The sequence below is a fragment of the Vanacampus margaritifer genome, chromosome 14 (genome assembly GCF_051991255.1).
Source record: "Vanacampus margaritifer isolate UIUO_Vmar chromosome 14, RoL_Vmar_1.0, whole genome shotgun sequence".
In the NCBI taxonomy this organism is placed as follows: Eukaryota; Metazoa; Chordata; class Actinopteri; order Syngnathiformes; family Syngnathidae; genus Vanacampus; species Vanacampus margaritifer.
The window spans coordinates 10,773,680-10,795,472 of NC_135445.1; the positions used below are offsets into that span (position 1 = coordinate 10,773,680).

The 21,793-nt window shown below is 37.8% G+C and overlaps 1 protein-coding gene across 4 annotated transcripts in view; it reads right to left on the reverse strand.

Moving 5' to 3' along the window:
• astn2 (astrotactin 2) overlaps positions 1–21,793 on the reverse strand; it is a 250,188-nt gene that overhangs the window by 118,978 nt on the left and 109,417 nt on the right. For 3 of the 4 annotated variants that reach the window (XM_077585480.1, XM_077585479.1, XM_077585481.1), the window contains exons 4-7: positions 21,507–21,659; positions 11,802–11,909; positions 9,892–10,038; positions 2,699–2,866 (exon numbers count right to left, since the gene is read on the reverse strand). In XM_077585480.1, coding sequence (XP_077441606.1) covers positions 2,699–2,866; positions 9,892–10,038; positions 11,802–11,909; positions 21,507–21,659 — 576 coding nt within the window. Of the gene's footprint in view, positions 1–2,698; positions 2,867–9,891; positions 10,039–11,801; positions 11,910–21,506; positions 21,660–21,793 lie in introns of those variants that run through there. The other variant, XM_077585482.1, reaches the window with a different exon arrangement.

Below are 21,793 nucleotides of genomic sequence, written 5' to 3' on the forward strand. Positions count from 1 at the left end.
CTTAACGCAGCACAATCCACAAACTCCATGGTTGGCATCTTGATGCGTAAGGATGGATGTGAGTATCTGTTGCTCTAATCCATTATGCATCAGCCTTCAACGTGCCCTTGACCACGGTGACATTAATTCACATACATTACATATGTAATCCATTCTAATGAGCTTAGGCTTGATGTAGTGGGCACGGTACGCCAGCAGGAGTTACGCCACTCAAGCGACGACATGACACTCTGCACTCGGAGCTTTGCTTTAAGTCCTTTTAATGTCAGCGCAAATATGCTCAGAAATGTTTGACTTGCAAAAGTGTGTGATCAAGAACCATGGGCCTTTTTTTCATATCCGATACCGTGAACACCTGGAACCGTAGAGATTTTTTTTTTTTTAAATCCGTACCCTTAAACCATAGACTTCTTTTTTCAGACCTAAAACCACGGACTCCATGAACATTTTCTTTTTCTTTTTTTTTCTGGAGAGCTCAGTATTGTTCATTCGGTAATTTTACCGATTTGACATGTCATCATCATTGCTCTTTTTTTTTTTTTTCATGAACATTTTCTTAATAGCCTTAAACATAAATATTTTATTCATACACAAAACCATGCACTGTTTTTTCATACTCCAAGACCTTTATTGCATGCCTCTAACCCATTTTCAATTATAAACACAACTATCTAGCTTTGTTTCCAAACCCAAAACTATGGTGCTTTTTTTCATACGCTTAACCAAGGGTGTCCAAACCATGGCCTCAGCACCAATTTTTAGCAGCTCTTGGCATATGTTAAAATTGTACTAGTTACTTTCTACATTGGGGTGCTAAGCAGGAGAAGAGAACAAGAAATTCCTTCGCATCTCTCACTGCAGTTAGGTTAACCTTCAACCTTTGTTCATACAATTTTAGTGTCGTGCTAGGGCATCAAAAGCCACTTTTGGCAAACAAAAACTCATAAGCTGATTTCAGGCTGTGGACAGCGGGATAACAGTTGCCATCCCTGTGACCGCTCTGCAGGCATGACCAATTAATCCAACCAGTTCATTTGTAATAGATGGATTGATCGCAAATCGATTAGTCATGCCTGGATAATGAGGCACAAGGATGATGTAGCCTAAATAAAAAGTGATTGTTGTTGTGTTACCGTCATTGGATGCTACATTAGTGTAGCAACAGAGCTACCCCACTAACACATGCCAAAATAATTTAAATGAGGGTTTTATCGTACCGTAGATGTTTTATATCGCATTATAATATTAAGTGTAATATTACAAAATATTTCCCGACATCATGGATTAAAAACCAAGTGCAGGAAAGCTATTGCCCATGGGAAATAATTTGATCAAAATATTTAACCCATTTGCTCAAACTACTCAACATTGGATTATTGTATCATATTTGTCCTAAAATGATCACGGTTCCTGAAGGACTATCTCCTCTAAACCAAAAAGGTTGATCGGAAAACAATGTGGTAAAGTAGGTAATAAATGATCAATTAATCTCTGATTTTGCTGCCTAAAACAGGCTGCAAGAAATCAATGGTTAAAAAAGTTAGCATGTTTTATTTTTAATTTTTTTATTAGCCATTCTGAGGTCTAGGACGCAATTAGGACAAAATAAGGATCACATTTTGAAGCATCAAGCGGTTCATTTAACTAGAAAAACAAGTTTAGCAAAGCTTGCCCCCAAACCTTTATTGATATTGACTTGTTTTTGTGACTTAATTTCAAAATTATTCTTAAATTAATTCTCTGCAACAGCAAAGCCCTAAAAAATGGTGCAAAATATGGTTGACAAACGATACTGGAAAACTCGGTGGTATAAAATCCTTATACGCTGCTGGGGATCTTCAATGCCACTTTTTTCAGACTGATACCAGTAGGAGTACTCGACTCTAGAGCAGTCACTGATACCGATACCAAATACCGATGCCACTTGTGGATACAATTTTCCAAAAAGACAATGAGAGATCATTTGAAAGAAACACCTATATCCACCCCCCCCCCCCAAAAAAAAATCATTAAAATTGCATGAGAAAGTAATAGCAAATTTCTGTTCCTCTCATTTCTATTTCCTGATCGTAAAACGGGCACAAGAGGGCAACAGAAACTGATATCAGCCACCGTTATGTGAACAGATACCTTAACAGAGTATCGGTACTCGTCCATCCGTAGTTTTAAATATTGATGCATTTATGGGTAATTAAATCATTACTTTAGTTCCTTACTAACAGTGCATTATTTGTGAAGTGGTCAACCTTCAGGGGAAATGATGTGCCTTAACGGGGGTGCAAATTTTAGACCCAAGTGGAACTGTCATACCATTAACCCTGAAGCCTATTTGAGCTTTGCTAACTCTGTTGGTAACAAAAACAGCAGCACCCACCAGAGCAAGTAATCAGTTAGTTGTGCAGCATTACAGATTAACTTTCATTATATGGGGACATGATTGCGTCCATGTTTATGTTTTGGGTTCTAGATTAGATTCTGTCTCATAACATTCCTGTGTAACAGTCCTATTTATGTTTTTTTTTTTTCTTTTCACTTGCAATAATTGTAAAGGCCTTCCTCCAATTAACCACCACTCCTGATTTGCTATTACACTTGTCAGTTCACAGAATCAATGTATGGTATGTTTGGAATGACTTGATGCAAACCACGATCTTGCGCGCACAAGCCAATCATTGCGCTCATGTTTGCATTCACTAACCTGTGTCCTGGTCACAAATCTGCTCACAGGGGTCGGTGGTCCTCTGTCCGCAGTAATCTCGAACCCACTGTGTCGACGAATTGTTCTGATAGTACAGGATGAGCTTGGCTGGGTTGAGCCAGTTGGAAACATCCAGGAAGCTGCCCACACCCACCACGAAACTACTTCCTGTGTGAGAGCGCAATAAAAAGTTAGACAATTCCTTGATTTCAATCTCTAAGAGTTATTTAACTGATTTTATCCCTTTATTTTCACGGTGCATAGAAACTCCCCTATGTGCAGACCGTATTTAAATGAGAGCCCTATAACGCATGTATTTATGGGTCCTCCTTGATAATTGCAAGAGAGAGACCGTGCTCATTGGCACCGAGTTACCTTTCTTTCTTATTGCTCCCGGGCCAATCATTAAACTCTGATCACTGAACAAGATTATCCTTAATTGATGCCAACGACTTTTACTTTCAATGAGGGCGCTGAGGGGGATCGTGCCGGACATAAAGATTCTTTTACAGCGACATATCACTGTCAGTCGGCGGCGGCGAAGGAAAGTATGCCGGCAGAGGCATTCAGAGGGAGTGCACGTCGCTGTGTAAAGGTCAATTTAAAACCTATTCCAGCGCCACAGTAGGACACAAAGGTAGCGATCGTATTACCATTCTCTTTCAAGTCATGGAAGGATGAATACAGATGGAGGCACTAAAACAGTCGCTTGAATCTAAATGTAAAAAAAAAAAAAAAGCGCAAGAAAAGTTCCCGGCTTGTGTTTTTATCTGGCAAACGCATTTCGACACAACATTAACAGGCCTGCTGTGTTGCCTTCACCTTTGCTTGTAGCAATTATTTCTCCGCGCTCACACTGCATTCGCACGTGGGTGAACACTCGCTCTGCGCTCGGTGAAATGTAAACAGCACTACGAAGGGAATAGTCTGCCATGTAAACGCCATCCGTGAAATGTGATCTTATATAACGATGATGGCACTTGAGGCTGGACTGTTAACAAGTGGAGTGCAACATTTGCGTTTGTTTGTACATCCAAATGTTAGAGGATCAGATTCAGGGTACCTCCTGTTTCACAAAAGGTGATGGTGAGACGGTACCCATTTCAATTACGGGTGGCAGGTGGTGCTTCCACTGGTACTCAAATAGCAAAAAGAGGAAAACAACTCGTGAAAAGTTTTAAAAGCCTCTGGAGTGATATATTTGTGATTATTTTCCATCTGTTTGTTAGCAGGCCACTTCCTGGTTCATGAACAATTATGTAAGATACTACAATTTTTTTGTTATGGGGCGGTACAGAATGGTTCTAGTGCGACTAAAATGGCAACACAGGGCACCATTTTACTCCTAAAATTTGAGACAGTGCAAGTAAATGTTTCAACTACTAGCACCTGTGCAACCAGTATATTTGCCAAATTTAACTTATGGAGAAAAAAAATGCTATTCTTGAATATGTTCTGTTGTTGACAAACATCTGCTCCACACTTATAGGAATATAGTGAAAATGAGTGAATATTCAAAGCGGAAGTCAACCCAAAGCGGAAGTCAACCCAAAAACCTTATTTACAAAAATATGTTCTATGCGCCCCTACTAGTTTAAAGATGGTAGTCTGATTAAAATTGTGTTTGTGGAACAGTAGCTATGAAGTAACGATCAATCACGGCTCACCTGTTTTCTAAAACTGAGCCGTGATTGGTCATTAGCTGAGCCCTGAGCAACTGTAATGTCATTTTCAATTAATAGAAAGTGGCAAGATGGTTATGAATGATAAACATGGGTGTTTTTTTGCTGCTTCACTCATATTGCATATTCCGTGTTTAGACAGGTGGGTGCACATACAACATATTATTGTCAAATAAAATTTTGGGGTTGACATCCTCTTAGCTCATTCACTGCCATTGACGGCTATAGACGTCAAAAATTCATTTGAACAATTTCTATAAGTTAAGAGAGTTAGTTAAGTTAAGAAAGTTAAGAAAACCTAGAAAAAAATTGTGTCCATTTAGAACAGATATAAAATTTGTGATTAATAGCGAAAATTCGGGGTGTCAGGCGATTAGAATTTTTAATCTTAGTTAATCGCATGACTTCACTAGTTTATGTAATCACACATTTTATATCTGTTCTAAATGTAAAACAACAAAAAAAATCTAGGTTTTCCTACTCTTGTTAACAAAAGTGGAAAAAATGTTAAACTAATAGAAATAGTTCAAATGAATTTTTGACGTCTACAGCCGTCAATGGCAGTGAATGAGTTGAAGTCAATTTACACTAGTGTGTGCCCCTAAAGTTTCAGCTTGCACTCATAAAATTTCCGGTTCTTAGCCAATGTACTCAAAGGGGTAAAAAAATAGTATGGAGCCCTTCAACAATATAATTTTCCATAAAACAATTTTTAAGATATTGTGGAATAAAATGTTTGTGTTTGTCCATCCATTTGATAAATGGAAACTCTTTCGCTCATGAAAAAATAAGTAAAACAAGATTATATGATAATGACTTAAATTGCAAAAAGAAAGAAAACATCATTTTTAGTGCTGTCAAATTTAAAGTGTTACCTAATTATTTAATCACAAAAAAATCGCATTAATCATGTATTAACACAGATTAATCGCACTATTAATTTTGACCACAGGTTATCCTTTAGCTTGACAGCGAATGGATACGTTAAAGGTAGCACAGGTTGTGTTTCAGAATATTTGTTCATGTCAAACTATTGGGGTCATTTTTCCCCCCATTTTTAATTATGCAAGTAACTAACTGATTAGAAAAAGAGGAGGATGAGCGTGTGCAGTGGATCAAAAAATGTTGAAGACGTCCTCATAACATTAAATGTCGAAATAATTAACACATAACAGGTGCTCTTCACATTTGGCGGGCAAAATTTTTTAATTAAAAAGCCTTTTTAATTAAGCGATTAATTGTGATTAATCAACATTCTAAAATGTGATTAATGTGATTAAAAATGTAATCGTTTGGCAGCTTTAATCATTTTTACAAAATTGAAAACATACATAATTGCATCACATGGTAGCATAGCAAACTACTTTCCAGTTCACCGAGATTTATGGGCAACATTAAAAATAGATGACTGGGTTTTGCATCAAATTTTTATTTGAGCTTCCTCGGCAAACGTGCCACGCCTACAAAAAGTGAAAAGGTAAATGAAATGATGATATTTGCATATAACAATGTAACCTTTGGAATGCTCCCAGTTGGCAGAAGCAATAAAGTATTGTTGGGAAAATTGTGATAATAGCCAATAGATGTTGTTGGGTAATCCTTAAAATACTGTAAATATGAAAATATAGTGAATTTATTGCATCATGTAATGTTTACATGGTGGCCGTTGAGCATATATTTTTTTTCTCCAAGCAGAATAAATACAAAAACCTCCCATCTCGACAGACAAAGCTAAGGCCATTTTCTGAGGCAACTGAACAAAACAGCCACAGCGTCGCACCAGCTGTAGAAAAGACAAGATGGAGGTTTTTTGGGGAGAGAGAGAGAGAGAGAGAGAGAGAGAGAGAGAGACAGAGAGAGACAGAGAGATGCTATTGTTCACAAGCAGAACGAACAGCAACGAACCCCATGCTATCTCACAGTCAAGATTAAAAAAGTACCACCAAATGTTTTTAATAAATTCCTGGCAGAGCATTAAAAGATGGTCAATTATATTTTTCATGTAACCCGGACAGTATAAACTTTCAATTTCATTAAAATTTAATTATAATCAAATGTATTTCTGCATTATAATATATAATGTCATATATAACAAATAACAACTTGGCAGAGGTAATGATGAGGTATATTCAATTAACAATGGTGTTAAGGAAAAATATTATTTTCTCTTCGTCCTCAATCTTTTTTGCTTTTTCACGGTTACACTTTCACACAGTGCTTCTTTTGTTCCTTTGTTGTTGTGGCCATTCTCGTGCCTGCTATGTCGTCACGGTCCATTAGTCACTCCTGTCGAGGTTTGTTGTTTATACCGATACACATCCTTATCACTTGTCTCCTAGCTACCTTCCATCACTCATTATTTCCCCACTATAAAGAATTCTAGAGGGTGGCTCGCATCTTTGGTAGCCGTGGAGCTGTGGTCTATCAACCCACCACACACACACACACACTCAGTCTGGATTTGTTGTGGTGATTTGCGTTTTGTCTACCTGTCCATTCACTCATCCGCTGACATCCGTGAGCCTTCCAAACTGTTGCTGTGCTCGGCTTCAGCCGGATAATAAAGTTTTGCGGTGAAACAACAACAATAAAAATGCACCTTCATGTTTTTTTTTAATTAGGGCTCAACTATGTAGCCATCTTAAAATCTGAAACCTTAAAAGTGCAGTCAACCCCAAAAAAACGTCTTTATAAAAATATGTTCTATCCAGCTCCACTCTACTCTAAAAATTGGTAAAAGGTATTGAGATTAATATTGCGTTTGCGGAATATGAGCAAAAATCCATCCGTTTTTATCCATCTCAGGGGGCGGCCATTTTTGCCACTTGCTTTTGACTGAAAATGACACCAGTCTCAATTGATTATCTGAATTATGGTTTTATTGTTTAATGGTTTTATTTTTTTTCTTCTTCCACATTTTAATTGTTGTCTGACAATCATCTCCAAGTACAGTGAAAATCAATTTAAATTAAATGTTTTTATTCATTTAATAATTTAATGATAATTAGTCTTGATTTTTTTTTTAATCTAATGCAAACTGCTAAATCCATACTGTATTTTGGTGCTTGTAATTATCTTAATATGTACTGCATACACATACAGTACATATAACTACACTACAGTATTAAGATGAAATGTGTTGTCAAAAGCTATTATATGAGTTTAATCAATGGAAGTGTGCAGTGTACCAGAGAATGAGAAAAGGAAAAAAAATATGGGTTGAAAATGTCACACAATTTTCCAAAAAGGAGCTTTGAGTCTTTGTTTTGTTGCTAATATTTTTTTCCCTTTTTTTGTGGCACTTCATAGCATTGTCTAGTCTGTCTGCTGGCAATGACACTGAAAAGCTTTAGAACAAGTGACACTTGAAAAGATAGAGGAGGATGGCAACATCCTATTTTTAAACAGAAACCACGTGGTAGTTATGGTTTAATAGAAAGAAAAGCTTTATAACAGACTAATTTTGCTAGCTGAAGGACAACCGTGAAAGAGTTGTGTAACAGCGGTATTCACACAAGTACAACACATCCTAGAGCAAGAGTAGTTATTGCCAAACCTTTTGTGAGCCGAGGTGCATGTTATATTATACAATGGAAAACATTTCACACAACACCAATAGGTAAAATATATAGAAAAATAAAATAAAAAGTACACTGAAATAAAAATGTATTAATTTACTCAGAATTGTGAAATCTGGGCCTTTTTAGTTAAACGCAAAATTTTTATTCTGTTAAATGTTTGGCAGCAGATGAAGCCAAGGGTTGATTGTATCCTTTGTAAAAGAGCATTTGCCATATTTTCCGGACTATAAATTGCTCCGGAGGGTAAATTGCAAGAGTAAAAAAAAAATAAAAAATAAAAAAAATAAATAAAAAATAAAATAAAATAAAAAATAAAAAATAAAATTAATAAAAATAAATAAATAAAGAATAAAAAGCATCCTGAAGAAGAAGAAGAAGAAGGGGGAAAAAAACTACACTATATATTCCTGCGGGAATAGTATTTTACTAAAACCAATGGCAAAAACAGTAGAGCTCGGACTGGCACCTAAAATCTCCCGTTTCCAATGTGCTGACGTCAGGAAATCATCTGGATGGATTCAAAATATCCACTTCTAATTACGGACAAGTTTTTCTTTTCAGTATAAAATGGCTTCCCTTAACTAGAATCCTGCGTAACATTATGGCCTAAGAAAGAATTATGGTCGGTTATTTGGCCTTTTGGTGGTGTAAAAATTAAATGATTGTTGTGGTGGATGTTGTGCGCTTAACTAGCAAGCTAGCTGGGGAGACGGCCCCTTACTTTGTTGCCATGAGGGGCAGCAGCAATGTCAAGGCGCTATATGTGACCCCTGCACGATCTGTGACGCTTCTTAAATTTCTTCTACTTTCTTTGGTAATTACTTTTGGTGCATTACTGCCACCTTCTGAAATGGAGTGTGTGTGGCAACTTTTTTACTGCGGTCAACACGATTAGGGAACAAGGATTTTACGTGTCATTCCGAGCTCTATATATATCGCACCTTGAGTATAAGATGCCATATGCCAGCCATATAAAAAAAAAAAAGAAGTGATTTATAGTCTTTTTTATTTATTTTTTTTAAATGGAGAGCTCAGTATTGTTCATTCGATTTGACATGTCATCATTGCTCTCCTTTTTAATTTTTTATTTAAATTTATATATATATATATATATATATATTATTTTTTTTTGTATGTGGGTGAGTATGTGTATGTGCATGCGTGCGAGCGTGTGTGTATTCATCAGTTCACCTAAAACCTATTAAAAAAAATCCCATACTAATAATATAGTATAATAATAAATTGCCAAATGCAGAAACATCAATGTATGTTATCACGATGTGGTGGCTCTCGCTAACAGGCCGAATTAAGTAACCAGAATTAGGTTAAAAAATTCTATATACGTAGAGAGGTTAGACCATTGGTCGATATTCAGAGTTTGTTTATTTTTCCAGTTAACAGGAATTGTTTTTTTTTGCGATAGTAAGGGCTACAAGTGTAGATTGAAATTGTTTATGTGGTAAGTCAGTTGTTGTTAGGTCACCTAGCAAACACAAGTTTGGAGATAAAGGTATCCTACAGTCCAAAATAGCGGAAAGTTTTTCTAAGACTTTAGTCCAGAAATACATAACCGGAGTACATAACCATAAAGCATGAACATAAGTGTCTGTAGTGTTTTGTAAACATTGGAGACAAATGTCGGAGTCTGAGAGTCCCATTTTCTCCATCAGTGATTTATAGTCTGAAAAAAGTGTTAATTGTTGCACCTGTCATTAAATGTCAGCAGCACAAATAGATGAACAAGACACATTATTTGTAGTAAATAATAAATCTGACTGTTTAAGGCAAATTAGACAATTTGGTGCAGCACAATTGATAATCTCTCACAACACACTGATGTGGTTGGGAACCACTGCATAGTGTGCATCCATTGTGCGCGTTTATTCCCAATTTCCTTGTTCATGGAGTCTAATGAATGCGTTGTACTTACCATCTGCGACAAAGTGCTCAGGCACATGGAGCGTGACCTTGACAGTGAGTGGGCAGGAATCCTGCGTGGCGTAGACAATGGCGACGACACAGGTGCTGATGGTAATCAGCGTCAGGGTGACCTTGTTTAGAGGACTGTGTGGGTGGCCTGGATGTAAACAAAGAGAAACAAGGTTATATAGTTTGCTAATGCTCATTTTGCATCGATCCAAAGCTTCAACAGACGAGTGCAATCATGCCACGTCTCCATCCACCGTCACTGAAACACGGGCAAATATAAATAAATGAAAATATAAACAGATGATGAAAGTCGAGAGCAAGGGGAGGAAACACCATTGGAGTAGACGCAAACTAAAATCAAACTGTGAAATGTAAAATGTTTTGACTGAACTGACTATCCCCCCTAATTCAAAAAGTACACAGTAAACTATGTAGAGTAAATTTGACTCTATTTAGAGTGGGACCAAATGGACTCAGTTTTAGAGTAATATTTACACTTGGAAAGGAAGGAGTAAAATAAAGAATTGAAAAATAAATAAAAATCACTCAAGGGTTGAGGAACAAACTCATGCCCTTCAGCTTGGGAAACAGCCACACTACCACCTAAGCTATGCCACTCCTACTGTTTGCTTATAACGTTTTTGGTCTCTTGGAGTTACGTAGATTCCTGCTGACACGAGCGATATACTAACACACAGCTGGAGCTGCGTGGCTCAGGGATTAGATTGGCTGTCTCCCAAACTGAAGATTGTGAATTTGTTCCTCAACCCTTCGGTGAGTTTTATTTTTTCCCCATTCTTTATTTTACTCTCTTCCAAGTGTAAATATTACTCTAAAACTGAGTATATTTGGTCCCACTCTATATAAAGTCAAATTTACTCAAATAAGGTAAACAGTTGCATAATATGTAGTTTTCATTTGGAGTATGTAATTCCGTGTATATTTGTGGTTCGCTTTTCACAAATTCACCTAATTAGATTTTTTTTCTGTGTAACTTTTCCACAGCTATTTGCTGAAAAACTTACCTGTTGGCAGTTTTTGAGCTGCTAAAATTCCATAAGGTGCTGTCTCAATCCTAAATAGGAATTGGTGTCAAGGAAGTATGTTCAAGTGACACTGACTGACTGAGAACCAAATTTAGTGCATTCCGATACCACATAAGATTAAAACCTGATGCAGATCAACCTTCAATGTGTTTTCTGACATGATGCATACCTAAGCAAAAAATTGGGTCACCTTGTTTTCCGATGTGATTTATGGTCTTATTTCCAATGACAACCTTCCAAATTGGTTATTTTAGTTGCCCTTTGGCTCTGTCACGGCTCCCATTTCCCAAAGTGGGTTTGGAGGGAATGGAATTACCTACCTTACCTCCAACTCTTGGTGTTTGTCAGTGTGCATTAAAAAAAAAAGAGGCTTAATGGGATGTGTGGCTTTTAAATTACACAAAGACATCTATTCTGTTTCTAAAGAATGACAGAAGTTTGAAAACCGTGCAATACATCTGAAGGTCAAAAACAAGGGAGCCAGAGTGAGGACAATGAATTACCCTTATTGAATCACGTGTCTATCACAGTCACAAGTCTGCGAAGGGGCAGAAAGTGTTCAGTCTGCAGGGAAAGTGCTTGGCCAGCTAATCCCTTTGGGGGTGCGGGTGGTGTCACCCGGCTCGCGAATGGGGTCTCTCAATTACTATAAAAGCCTACTGAGTAGACAAAAGCATGTGCACTCACGCTAGCAAACATTTGCTTTATGGCCGCAAACCCGACACACTTCAGTGTTTGTACACGGCCGCAGCGACAGCGAATGTGTGTTCAGGCTTAAGAGCTTGACGTGTGTTTATCTTTAAATTCCTTTCACTTGCGCATCTTTTTCCTTTTCACGGCGACCGCCGGGCGTCTTGCTTCTCACCTTTGCTGCGTCGTCGTCCTCTGTGCTGCTCGGTGTAAAACTTCAACTGGTTGTCGTCCTCGGGCTCTGACCCTGATTCTCCTTGAGGACCGAACATGCCTGCAGTTGCTTGAGAAGATAAAGTGGGGATGGAAGAAATCCAATGAGAATCAATCACTCGATGGCTAGTTAGGATAGCGGTGCTGTAGTTTATTAAGTGATTAATTCATATCCCCCCGAGGCAAAATTTTAAAGGGATTTATCAAAATAGTGTATTTGTCTCAAAGCCTGGTTCTTCCAATGCTTTTCTTGCGCATAATGTTCAGAGTAACTGTTAAAATATCATGCTGTGATCATAAGGCGCTGATAATTATTGTTTGAAGTATTGCTACAACAAAAATAAAGCTTATTAAATGTTTGCTTGTCCTCAATGGTGCATGTGCTATAACCAGCCCACCACCATTCTGCCCCATGTTTAATATTAGTAACAGAATTATAATTATGATGTTGCCATGTCTTGAAGCAATGGCGGCATCATGGATTTAATTATCGGAGGAATCGGTAGCAATTTATTCAGTTCCATTTAGTTTGCAGTCTGAATGGATTTCAAGTGAGGTTCCTCAGGCAGGCAAAGTAAGTCTGTCAACATGTTTTCAATTGTCTTTAACTTTTGTACCTACAGAGTGGCTGTTATTTAGCTGCTTGAACATATTACCATGATCACATTACTTAAAAAAAAGTAAGCTGGAATCAAATGAAAGTAAATCACTTTAGCCCCGAGCCTCTAAGTACACCGAAAAAAAATGTTAATCAGTGATCAAAAATCCTGCGAGTGCATGCGTTCAAATGTTAAATAGACTCCGTGCCTTATGAGTACACTCAATAAACGAAACTCTCTCGGGTCACAAATAAAACTAATGATGAAACTATACGTGGGAGAAAATAAAACCCTGAGAAAGAGCCATCGTGAATTAGCAAGGGGAAGCAATTTCCCCAGTGCATTAGCAGCTCACTGAACATCAAAATCAATTTCAGGTTTATTAACAACACAGTCACAACTCCCTGTGCTGTTTCTATTTGTTATCATAAAATAGTCAAATATCACATTGCGTTTATTGCTCACCCTTTAGGTGTATAAGTGGTTTTCTTTAGTGCTCAGTAAGTTTCATTCCACCAGCACTATTAGCCATCAGGAATTGAATTAAAAATTTAACTATAAGCCTGGATGATGCATATATTATTTGCTATTGCATAAATTCTAGGTTTATGATGTTTTAAAAGGACCGCAGAAGAACAAGCGCAGACAAAAAACTCTCGAATTTTAAACAATTACATGCAACTGGACCCGGACAGATTATGGTAATAAAACGACATAATTATTAGAATGATTGCCAATGGTATTTTTCATTGTAATAGTGAATTTTAGTTTTACATTTAGTACATTTCGTCCCTCGCTGATCGTGTAGGGCAGGTGTCACACTTTTTTTTTTTTTTTTTAAACAAAAGATACATATTAGCTACTGATTAATGCGAAGGGCTACCAGTTTGATACACACTTCTGAAACAATGACTTTTAAAAAAATAAATAATAATAATTATTATTATAATAATAATAATAACAATAATATTATTATTATTGGACAAAATTGCCAACTGTTGACTTAAAGTGTTTGCCACTCTCTTGTTAATATTCATGTCATCTGATAAAGCCTTTTATTCTTACTATAATAGCCAAAGCCATTGACACTTCCTGGGTTGGAGAGTAGCCCGACTTCTTCAAATACTACCTTTCCATTAGAACAGATAACGGCCATTTAAGGGAGTTGAGTTGATAATATCTGGAGGGTTTTGAGAGTGTGTGTGTGTGTGTGCACGTGTGTGTGTGTGTGTGTGTGAGAGAGATTTACTGTAGATGACAGACCAATTGTGCTTCGAGGCTACTGCAGCGGTTTGATAAATATAACACAGTACCCGTATACATTGGAGATCACACTGAACAAAAATTGTTTTGTACAGTATTTTCTGCTCTTCCCTTTTAGTGGTGCTCTTGCAATTCATTTCCTTCAGTTTTTTTTTCATCTTTCTGGCTCCCTCTGTGTTGATATTCTCAAAACAAGTATCTTTAAAGTGTTTATTTCAATTGCATGGTGGTATTTTCTATTTCTATTTCTATATACAAAGAGACATATTCAGATACAATGGCTCTTGACCTTTGAGCACTATTGATATTTGTGAAAGTAGAAGTATAATATGAATTTTGTATGTTGAAAAGAAACAATACAAATATTCTTGAAAATATAATATGGCATTATTTATTAATGAGTAGAAACACAAAACACATCTTATAGTTTACCATTATAACTTACAAGCGACTCGCATTAGTCTCCATCTTTACTCAGTGCACATTTTTTTCCCCAAACAGCGCAAACATTTATTCAGCCACCATTTTTTTTTTTTTCATTGAACTTTTCCTCATCAGTGTCACTGGCAAGCTGGAGTTTTTCCCAGGTGACTCTGAATGAGTTGACAATCAACACACTGTCTTTCAAAAAGTGTTGGAGCAAAAAAGCATTATGAACTGTGTTAACATTGTTAACATTTTTAATTCTTTATTTTATATTTTAACCATTTTGAATTTAGTTATAGATGTGTAGATGCACATCTACACCGGTGTAATAATGTCAAACTCAATATAACTCGACCTTAATCTGTTATCTTGTTTTGTCTAAATTCCCTGTTTTGTCCTGTTTGTGAAAATTCAAGTTCAATCTAGCATACTGAGATTCTGTTTTGTCTAAATGTGAAAGATCAACCTAGCATACTGTGAGAATGTAACCTGATTTTCGTATTTGATGGAAGGAGAGAGGCGTTTTTCTGTACAAACTCTGATTGTAATAAAAGGGCTGTGTTTCCTGGGGGGAGGGACACACATTCTTGGATGACACTGCTTGGGTGATATGCAATTGTGTGACCAGAGATCTCTGTAATAAATCCACCTTGCAAGGACCCTCTTCACAAGACTCTCATCTTTGATTTATTTGAACACGCAAAAGATTACAAAACATATATAATCCTTCAACTGTAAGAAGTCGATAAAACTTGTTTGTTTTTTTACTTAAAGGTTAGTTTACTAACCATAATCCATACTGTTGCATTTTTTATGTAAATCACCACATTTTGCTTATTAGAAGAACTTAATAATTGTCTTGCAAGCAAAGAAATGTCTTTTTCTGAGAGGCTGTATGATTATGGATCAATAAAATGTGTCAAGGCATGACAGCTGTAAGAGAATACGAGTCCGTTTTTTATTTACATAAACTCAATAAGTCCAATTTATATTTGCCTCCAAGGTTTTATAAATCGATACAGGCATATAACATCCAATATCCTTAGACTGGGCAGGTCAGAGTGCAATATTTCTGGAGGAAAAATAAAGAAAGTAAATATGAGGAGGAAATACTGTACAATAGAGGAGAGACAAGCATGGTTCTTTTTTTGCAACTACCAGTAGGCCTATGTTCATTGCACTTCATAAATTCTGAATTAGCATGCGAGTCCATCGCAAACAAGAACATGCAAAGTTTTGACGTGACCTCAGCGACGCTTTCAACTTTTTCTGAGCGCCACAGATGTTGGACTTACAAAAAGCAAGTGTCAACTTGCATCTGTTTGCGTATGCGTTAGTCACGCTGAGAGCAAGCGCGCACGTCTGGGGACAACGCGAGCGAGTAAATGAAGCCGACAGGCGCAGCGGTCCTCACATGGCTATAATCACATTAAGGCGACATCTCAGCCTCTCTGACACCAGCTAAATATGTCCCAGTCATACTTAATGCGAGACAGCAAGTACAATTATACAAAAGGGTGATGTATGCAGATCAGACACTTATAATACATTGCATGGCATCTGAGAGACTGCTAAAGCTAAAAGCTAATGAGAGGAGTGTACTGTAGTTTGTTGATAAATGCATCTTGGCAAACACCAATGAGCATAGTTAAAGACACAGTGTGTAGTCCTTAGCGCCATCTAGTGGTCAAAGAATAGCATTAGAAGCACATAGGAGGCAGGAGCACGCGCACTACGTGACCACAATTCCGCAAGCTTACCACCAATTCTTACTTTTCGTGAGCAAACCAGCAACTCGGAGAGCGACGACAACTTGGCAGCTGTTGTGAAGCCCGAGCGAGCCGGAATTAGCCGGTGCAGCTAACAAGAGGCGCTAGCTGTAGTTAGTAGGAGCCATAGGCTGGAGTGGCTAACAAGAGCGGCTAGCAGGAAAATAAAGGGGAGAAAAAAATAGTATAAGCTTGTGAGAACAGAAAGTGACACGCGACGGGTCAGAATCACGGGAGTTAGTTACGACCAACTGGTTTCAACACTCGATGTAATAACGTTCGCCAAGTTGTCCTTTGGGCATCCATAGAAGGAAGATGGCGGTGAAACATGGCAGCTCAATAAGGTGAGACTACCGCCATGTAATACAATTAGTGATTACTAGCCCTATAATTATTTTTAAAAATATATGTTTATGTGATACTTTTTTTTTTTTGCATACTATTGACACAAAACAGTCCTTTTTTAAAATTAATGAATTATTACTTCACCGCTAGATGGTGATAGGGATCACGCAATGTCCCTTTAAATTGCTGTTATGATTAATGCTTATTTGAACCCTTAGGCCGCCACTCGCATCCATTAGTTACTATTGACTGATACGCCAGATTGCTTCCCTATGGATGTAAATCAGTCATCTTGACTCAGATATTTGTAATTTTACTATAATGAATAACCCATTGGTTTTCTTCCTGTAATAAAAACAAAAGGCATCAAAAAATAAAAAGGCTTCAACAGCCTTTGTTCAACTTCACTTGAGCAGCTGGCATTTTAGCACGTTTATTTCAAGTTTTGCTACTGAAATAGTACAGTGTGTGTGTGTCATTACTGATGTTGGATATTGTTAGATATGTGTAAATAAGCATATGGATATTTGAAGCACTCCCTAGGGTTAATTTATGTGTAAAGTTTGCTGGCTGTTACATCTGAAGAGGATCTGGTAAGACTGATATCAAATCCAAACACATGCTGTTAGGGAGCATTCAAGGGGCTTTGGATCCACAAAAGGGGATTAAGAGTAGAACCAGTGTTTACGTTCTGGTGTGTCTGTCCCAGGTGTTTAGCCGCTCTGCATATCTGTGCATATTTGATGCCCAAAGGTATGTCACAGTGGCCGCCCACTCACAATCCTCCACTCCAGTAGCTTATTCAAAACCGCCGTCAATTCGATATTTCCCCGCTGTTGGTAAAACCAAGTGATGCTGAACATTTGAACAAACATCACTGATATATTTCATCATCCACATTTTGGAGTTCTTACCTGCTATGTCAAAAGTTTGTTCTGTTTGTCACACTATGTCACGGTCGGCTGTGGTTTTGGACCCAAGTGTTTGGGGGGGGGGGGGGGGGGGGGGGTAGAGCGAGGAGGCCGAGGTAAAGTCCAAAAACAAAAGGGCTTTTTTAATTAAACAAAAACAAGGCGCTGCACAACGTGCCGACAAAAAACAACAAAGTCCTAAATCAAAGCAAACTCAAGTGGCATGACGAGGAAGTAGCAAGACATGGGAGAAACTACAAAACTTGGAAACGACAATGGACCGACCCAGACTGGACAAACACAGCAGACTAAATACACCGACACTAATGAGACACACCTGGGAAACACAATAGGCTGACAGATTTGGTCAGACACACTGGGAAGGGAAGAAACACAGGTGGACGTGATCAGACATAACGAAACAAGGGGAGAAATCAGGAACACATGACAAACACCAACCACAGACAAAAACAAGAAACATACCCATAATGAACAAAATCCAACCCCTACAAAACGGAAACCTAACACACTATCTTGTATTTGCTCTCTATCTTCACTTCTCTTCAAACCTCACAATTTAGTTTATTTGCCAAATAGGAGTAAAATAGAAAACCAGAACGGGAAAATATTTATAAATAGTTAAGTCACATGGTAACACAGGCATTTTATTTATTTCAAGGATAGCAACTTGAAATGTATGAACTTATTTTCAAGTGGGTCCAAATAATAAATAAAGAGACAAACATGCAGGAAAAAGGGTGTCAAGCATATAGAGCAATACCTTCAAAAGTCAGATACCAGAAAAACAAGAAGTCTATTAATAAAATGTCTTCTTTTTATCCTCGGTGTCCTATCCTATATGTAGTTGAATAAAGTACAAAGATTAGATATTTTTGGAATAGAGGTTAGTACTTACTAAAACTTGATCTCATTTACATAGTGTTTTTGTTTACACTATCTGTTGGCTTGCCACTTGCTGAATGATTCCATTATTTATCGTCTAATGTGACCAATATGGATTCAGGTGATAACCACATTGCACCATTGGGACTTTGCTAACATTTTATATACAATGAAAAAAGCCACATTTATTTTGATTCATTATTCATTCAGGGTAAAAGCCACATATGCTTTCCCTCCTGTCTGCACTTAAGTATTGTGGATGGAAGTACACAGTAAGCAAACAACAACAATGGAACATCTGTTATGACTCATCCAATCCACCCATTTTCTACTGTTTGGGCTCACAGGCAAGCAGAAGCTCATCCCATCAGAAATTCGGCAAGTGTCCGAGTACACCTGGACTGGTTGTCAATCACTCGCAGGTCATACTATATGTAGACTCACAACCATTAACCGCCACAAACACCCATTTGAAGGATATTTTCTTGAAACACATGAAGTAATCATACATTCAAAAGTATCCGTAATCCCTGGTAAACCCATTTGTATGAATTGCGTCATTGCCTTCACAATTTACCATTGGAGGGTTCAACATTAATGGCAGAAAGACTTAACTTGAATTTCCGACTTTCCCTTGGAGACTTTCTCACTCGCCAAAAATGTCTAAAAAGTGCATTTTCAGGTTCCAGACTAAGGCTTGTATCACAAAAACAACTCAGCTGAAACAAAAACAAAAAAATGTGTACGGCACACGCTCTACCGGACGAAGGATCTTTTTTTTTTTTTCTCAATGCAGGAAATATAATTTTTATTAGCTATTGCGGTGTGGCCGAAAAATTTAACTGCACACTCCCATATTCATTTGTACTTGTACTTGATTATTGACGACTTAGCAGAGTCTGGAATCGTCATAACCAATTAGTTATGTTTACTGAGGTAACAAAAGTTTTATATAATTATTGTTTGAGAAACTGTGTCGGCCTACAATACATTTGACATGTGAACATTTATTGTAGTGGCTTTCCGTAGCTACAGTACAATAGGCTATTGTCACCGAGGACAACAATGCCACAATTAGGCTGAATGGAACGCCACAGATTAGAATGTTTTTCATAACAACCTACTTTTGAATTTCATCCATTCTCGGCGTTGCTTTCATGCTAAATGTTGCCGTCCACTTCACTTTCAACCTTGGTTACGACTGAAAAGTGAGCAAGCTTAAGGTAACTGCTGATTGAAAACAACCCACAAGGCCAATATCATCACTTCTTACTTTTGGAGTATTAAGAAAGACTGTCCAATGCGTTTACTCTAGTTCTTGCCAGCGAAGGTCACTATCAAATTTTAATGTTTTTGTGGCATTTGTCATGTTTTTTTTTTTTTAGCCTTCCACGGAGTAACTGTTTGGTGTGTTCGATGGCGATCTTTTCTGAGTAAATGGTAGAATCCATTAACGCCTAGATACACTAACAGTGTATAAATTACTGTCGTAAAGTCAGATCGAGTTCGAATACGTCGGGGGGGGTGCTGTTGGGGGTGGTAGGGGTGGTTTTGGGTTTTTCCGCAAATTCGACATGTTGAATCGGCGTCGGGGCATTTGAACACTGTGACTGGCTGTTAGCTGGCGAATCAGGGCACGGGGCAAAAAGAGGAAGTGACAAACGTGGATAAACAGTACTGATAGAAAAGCCTGGAACTTTTTTTTCTCCGCTCATTTTGCGCATCGTCACCCTGCTGTACCCTCCACATTTGAACATACAATGTCTGTCTGGACAGAAGATCGTGAAGATGACTTGACCGGCATTAACAGCATTATATGATATTGTGCAAAAATCCGGAGGGTTTCATTCACGTGGGAGGACAACATGAGAGCAAAAGTAACCGGTATGCATTGTTTACGTTTTTATATCCCGCCCCCGTAAAGAGGTTTCTGTCGCCTTTAGGAATAATGAGTACAACCGCTGATATAGTATGGAGGGGAATTACTTCTTGCGCATGCATTGAAGGTACATAATAGTCGGAATCGGGGCGGTGTGTATTTACATCAATGTCAATGACGTCAACGTGCCGACGCCACAGGGGTGGCAAAAGTTGTCTGACTCTATGCAACACAGATGTGAAGTTGGTATCAATCAATAACCATTATGGATGTTATCGATTTCTTGCTGTGCATGCAGACTTATCCCAAAAGTGGTATGAAGTATACTGACCACGATGTTGTTTTAGGGTGTAGGATTCTATGTAAAAGATGATAGAAGAAGAAAGTGGGGTAACACATGCTGACAAAGGACTGTGAATTTGTCATCTCAAAGCAAATTCCTAACCAGTTTTAATGACACCAGAGGAAGGGCAGGCTAACACCTGCAGAGCTAAGCTGAGCAGACAAAACGGCTCCTTAAATTTTCCAGCTGAGCAACTGTTGAGACATGCTGTCCCTCCTAATGCATACATTACACCTGCTTACCTCGGTCCTTTGCAATAAATGAGGAATTCTACTGTAGTGCACTTTTGAGCTGATAAAATTCCCCCGTTGCTACTCGGAAGTACAGCGACAGAGATTAGCGGCTCGTTCTGTAGACGGCCATTGGGCCAAATGAAGGCCATTAGTGACACAATGACAGTTGATTGTGCCATTCTGGTTACTGACCCAGCCTGCCTCCCCCACACGTCATACGCTTGCAATGCCATCAGTTCCTCCACCCACTCAAATGCTGAGGACGTTAAGCTTTTCTCCTGTGCAGATTGCCCCATTATTTGTTTTGTCCTTGTTCCCACTGACATATATATTAGAAATGTACCGTGGTACAAAAAAACAGCCTTAAAAACACTTTTTATTTTAATTTTAAATTTGAGTAATTATCAAAATATTATTTGGTTAGTCAAACAGTTCCCATAGAATATAAAATAAATGTGATGAAGATTATTATTCTTTTTTTTTTAGTTAATATTTTTGCTTCATTGGAAGTGGAACGCTATTTATTTATTTATTTTAATTATTCATGTATTTAGTTAGTTATTAGGTGAGCACGAGTATTGGAACAGATTGAATAAAATAATAAAACAATATTTAGTTGTAAATAATGTGATTTTTTTGTTTCAGTTTTTTTTTGTTTTTTTTTCTTCTTAAGCCTCTAGACCTAAAACCTATGCAATTAAGCATGCACTGAATTAAAAAAAAAAAAAACATTTTATGTCTACTTTAATGAATTCTAGTAAATTCACCTTTGATATTTGGGGAAAACTCAATTTGTATCCACATTGTCCATGTCCCAAAATATAAAGAACTTGTATCACCATAAGAAGTAAAAAATAATCAATTTTGTCTTTTTTTTAAAGCTGAAGTCTTCTGGGGTCCCCCACAGGGGAGGTATGCTTCACATGTTTTACACATTTTAACATCTATTACATCATTCCTGGAAAAAAAAGACCACTGGATAGCTCCATGTCCTACCTCTGTTGTGGCTGGGGACCCTGCGGCGGCTGGTAGATGAGCTGTGGATGACGTGCTGGTAGCGAGAAATGTCTGGCGGGGTTTTGGGAACTCGGAAGCTGTCCTGGAACCGCTGCATCAAATCTTCCACGGCCTCTCTGTTCGGGTCAATGGCTGCGGCAGGGGATGACAAGAGTGAAAACGTCAGATGCATCACAACACTTACCAGTGAAAATATGTTTTCGAGAAAAGTGTGGGAATACTCCTGAAGTCAATTGTGGGGCATGCTGAAAATAACTTGTTTTAGG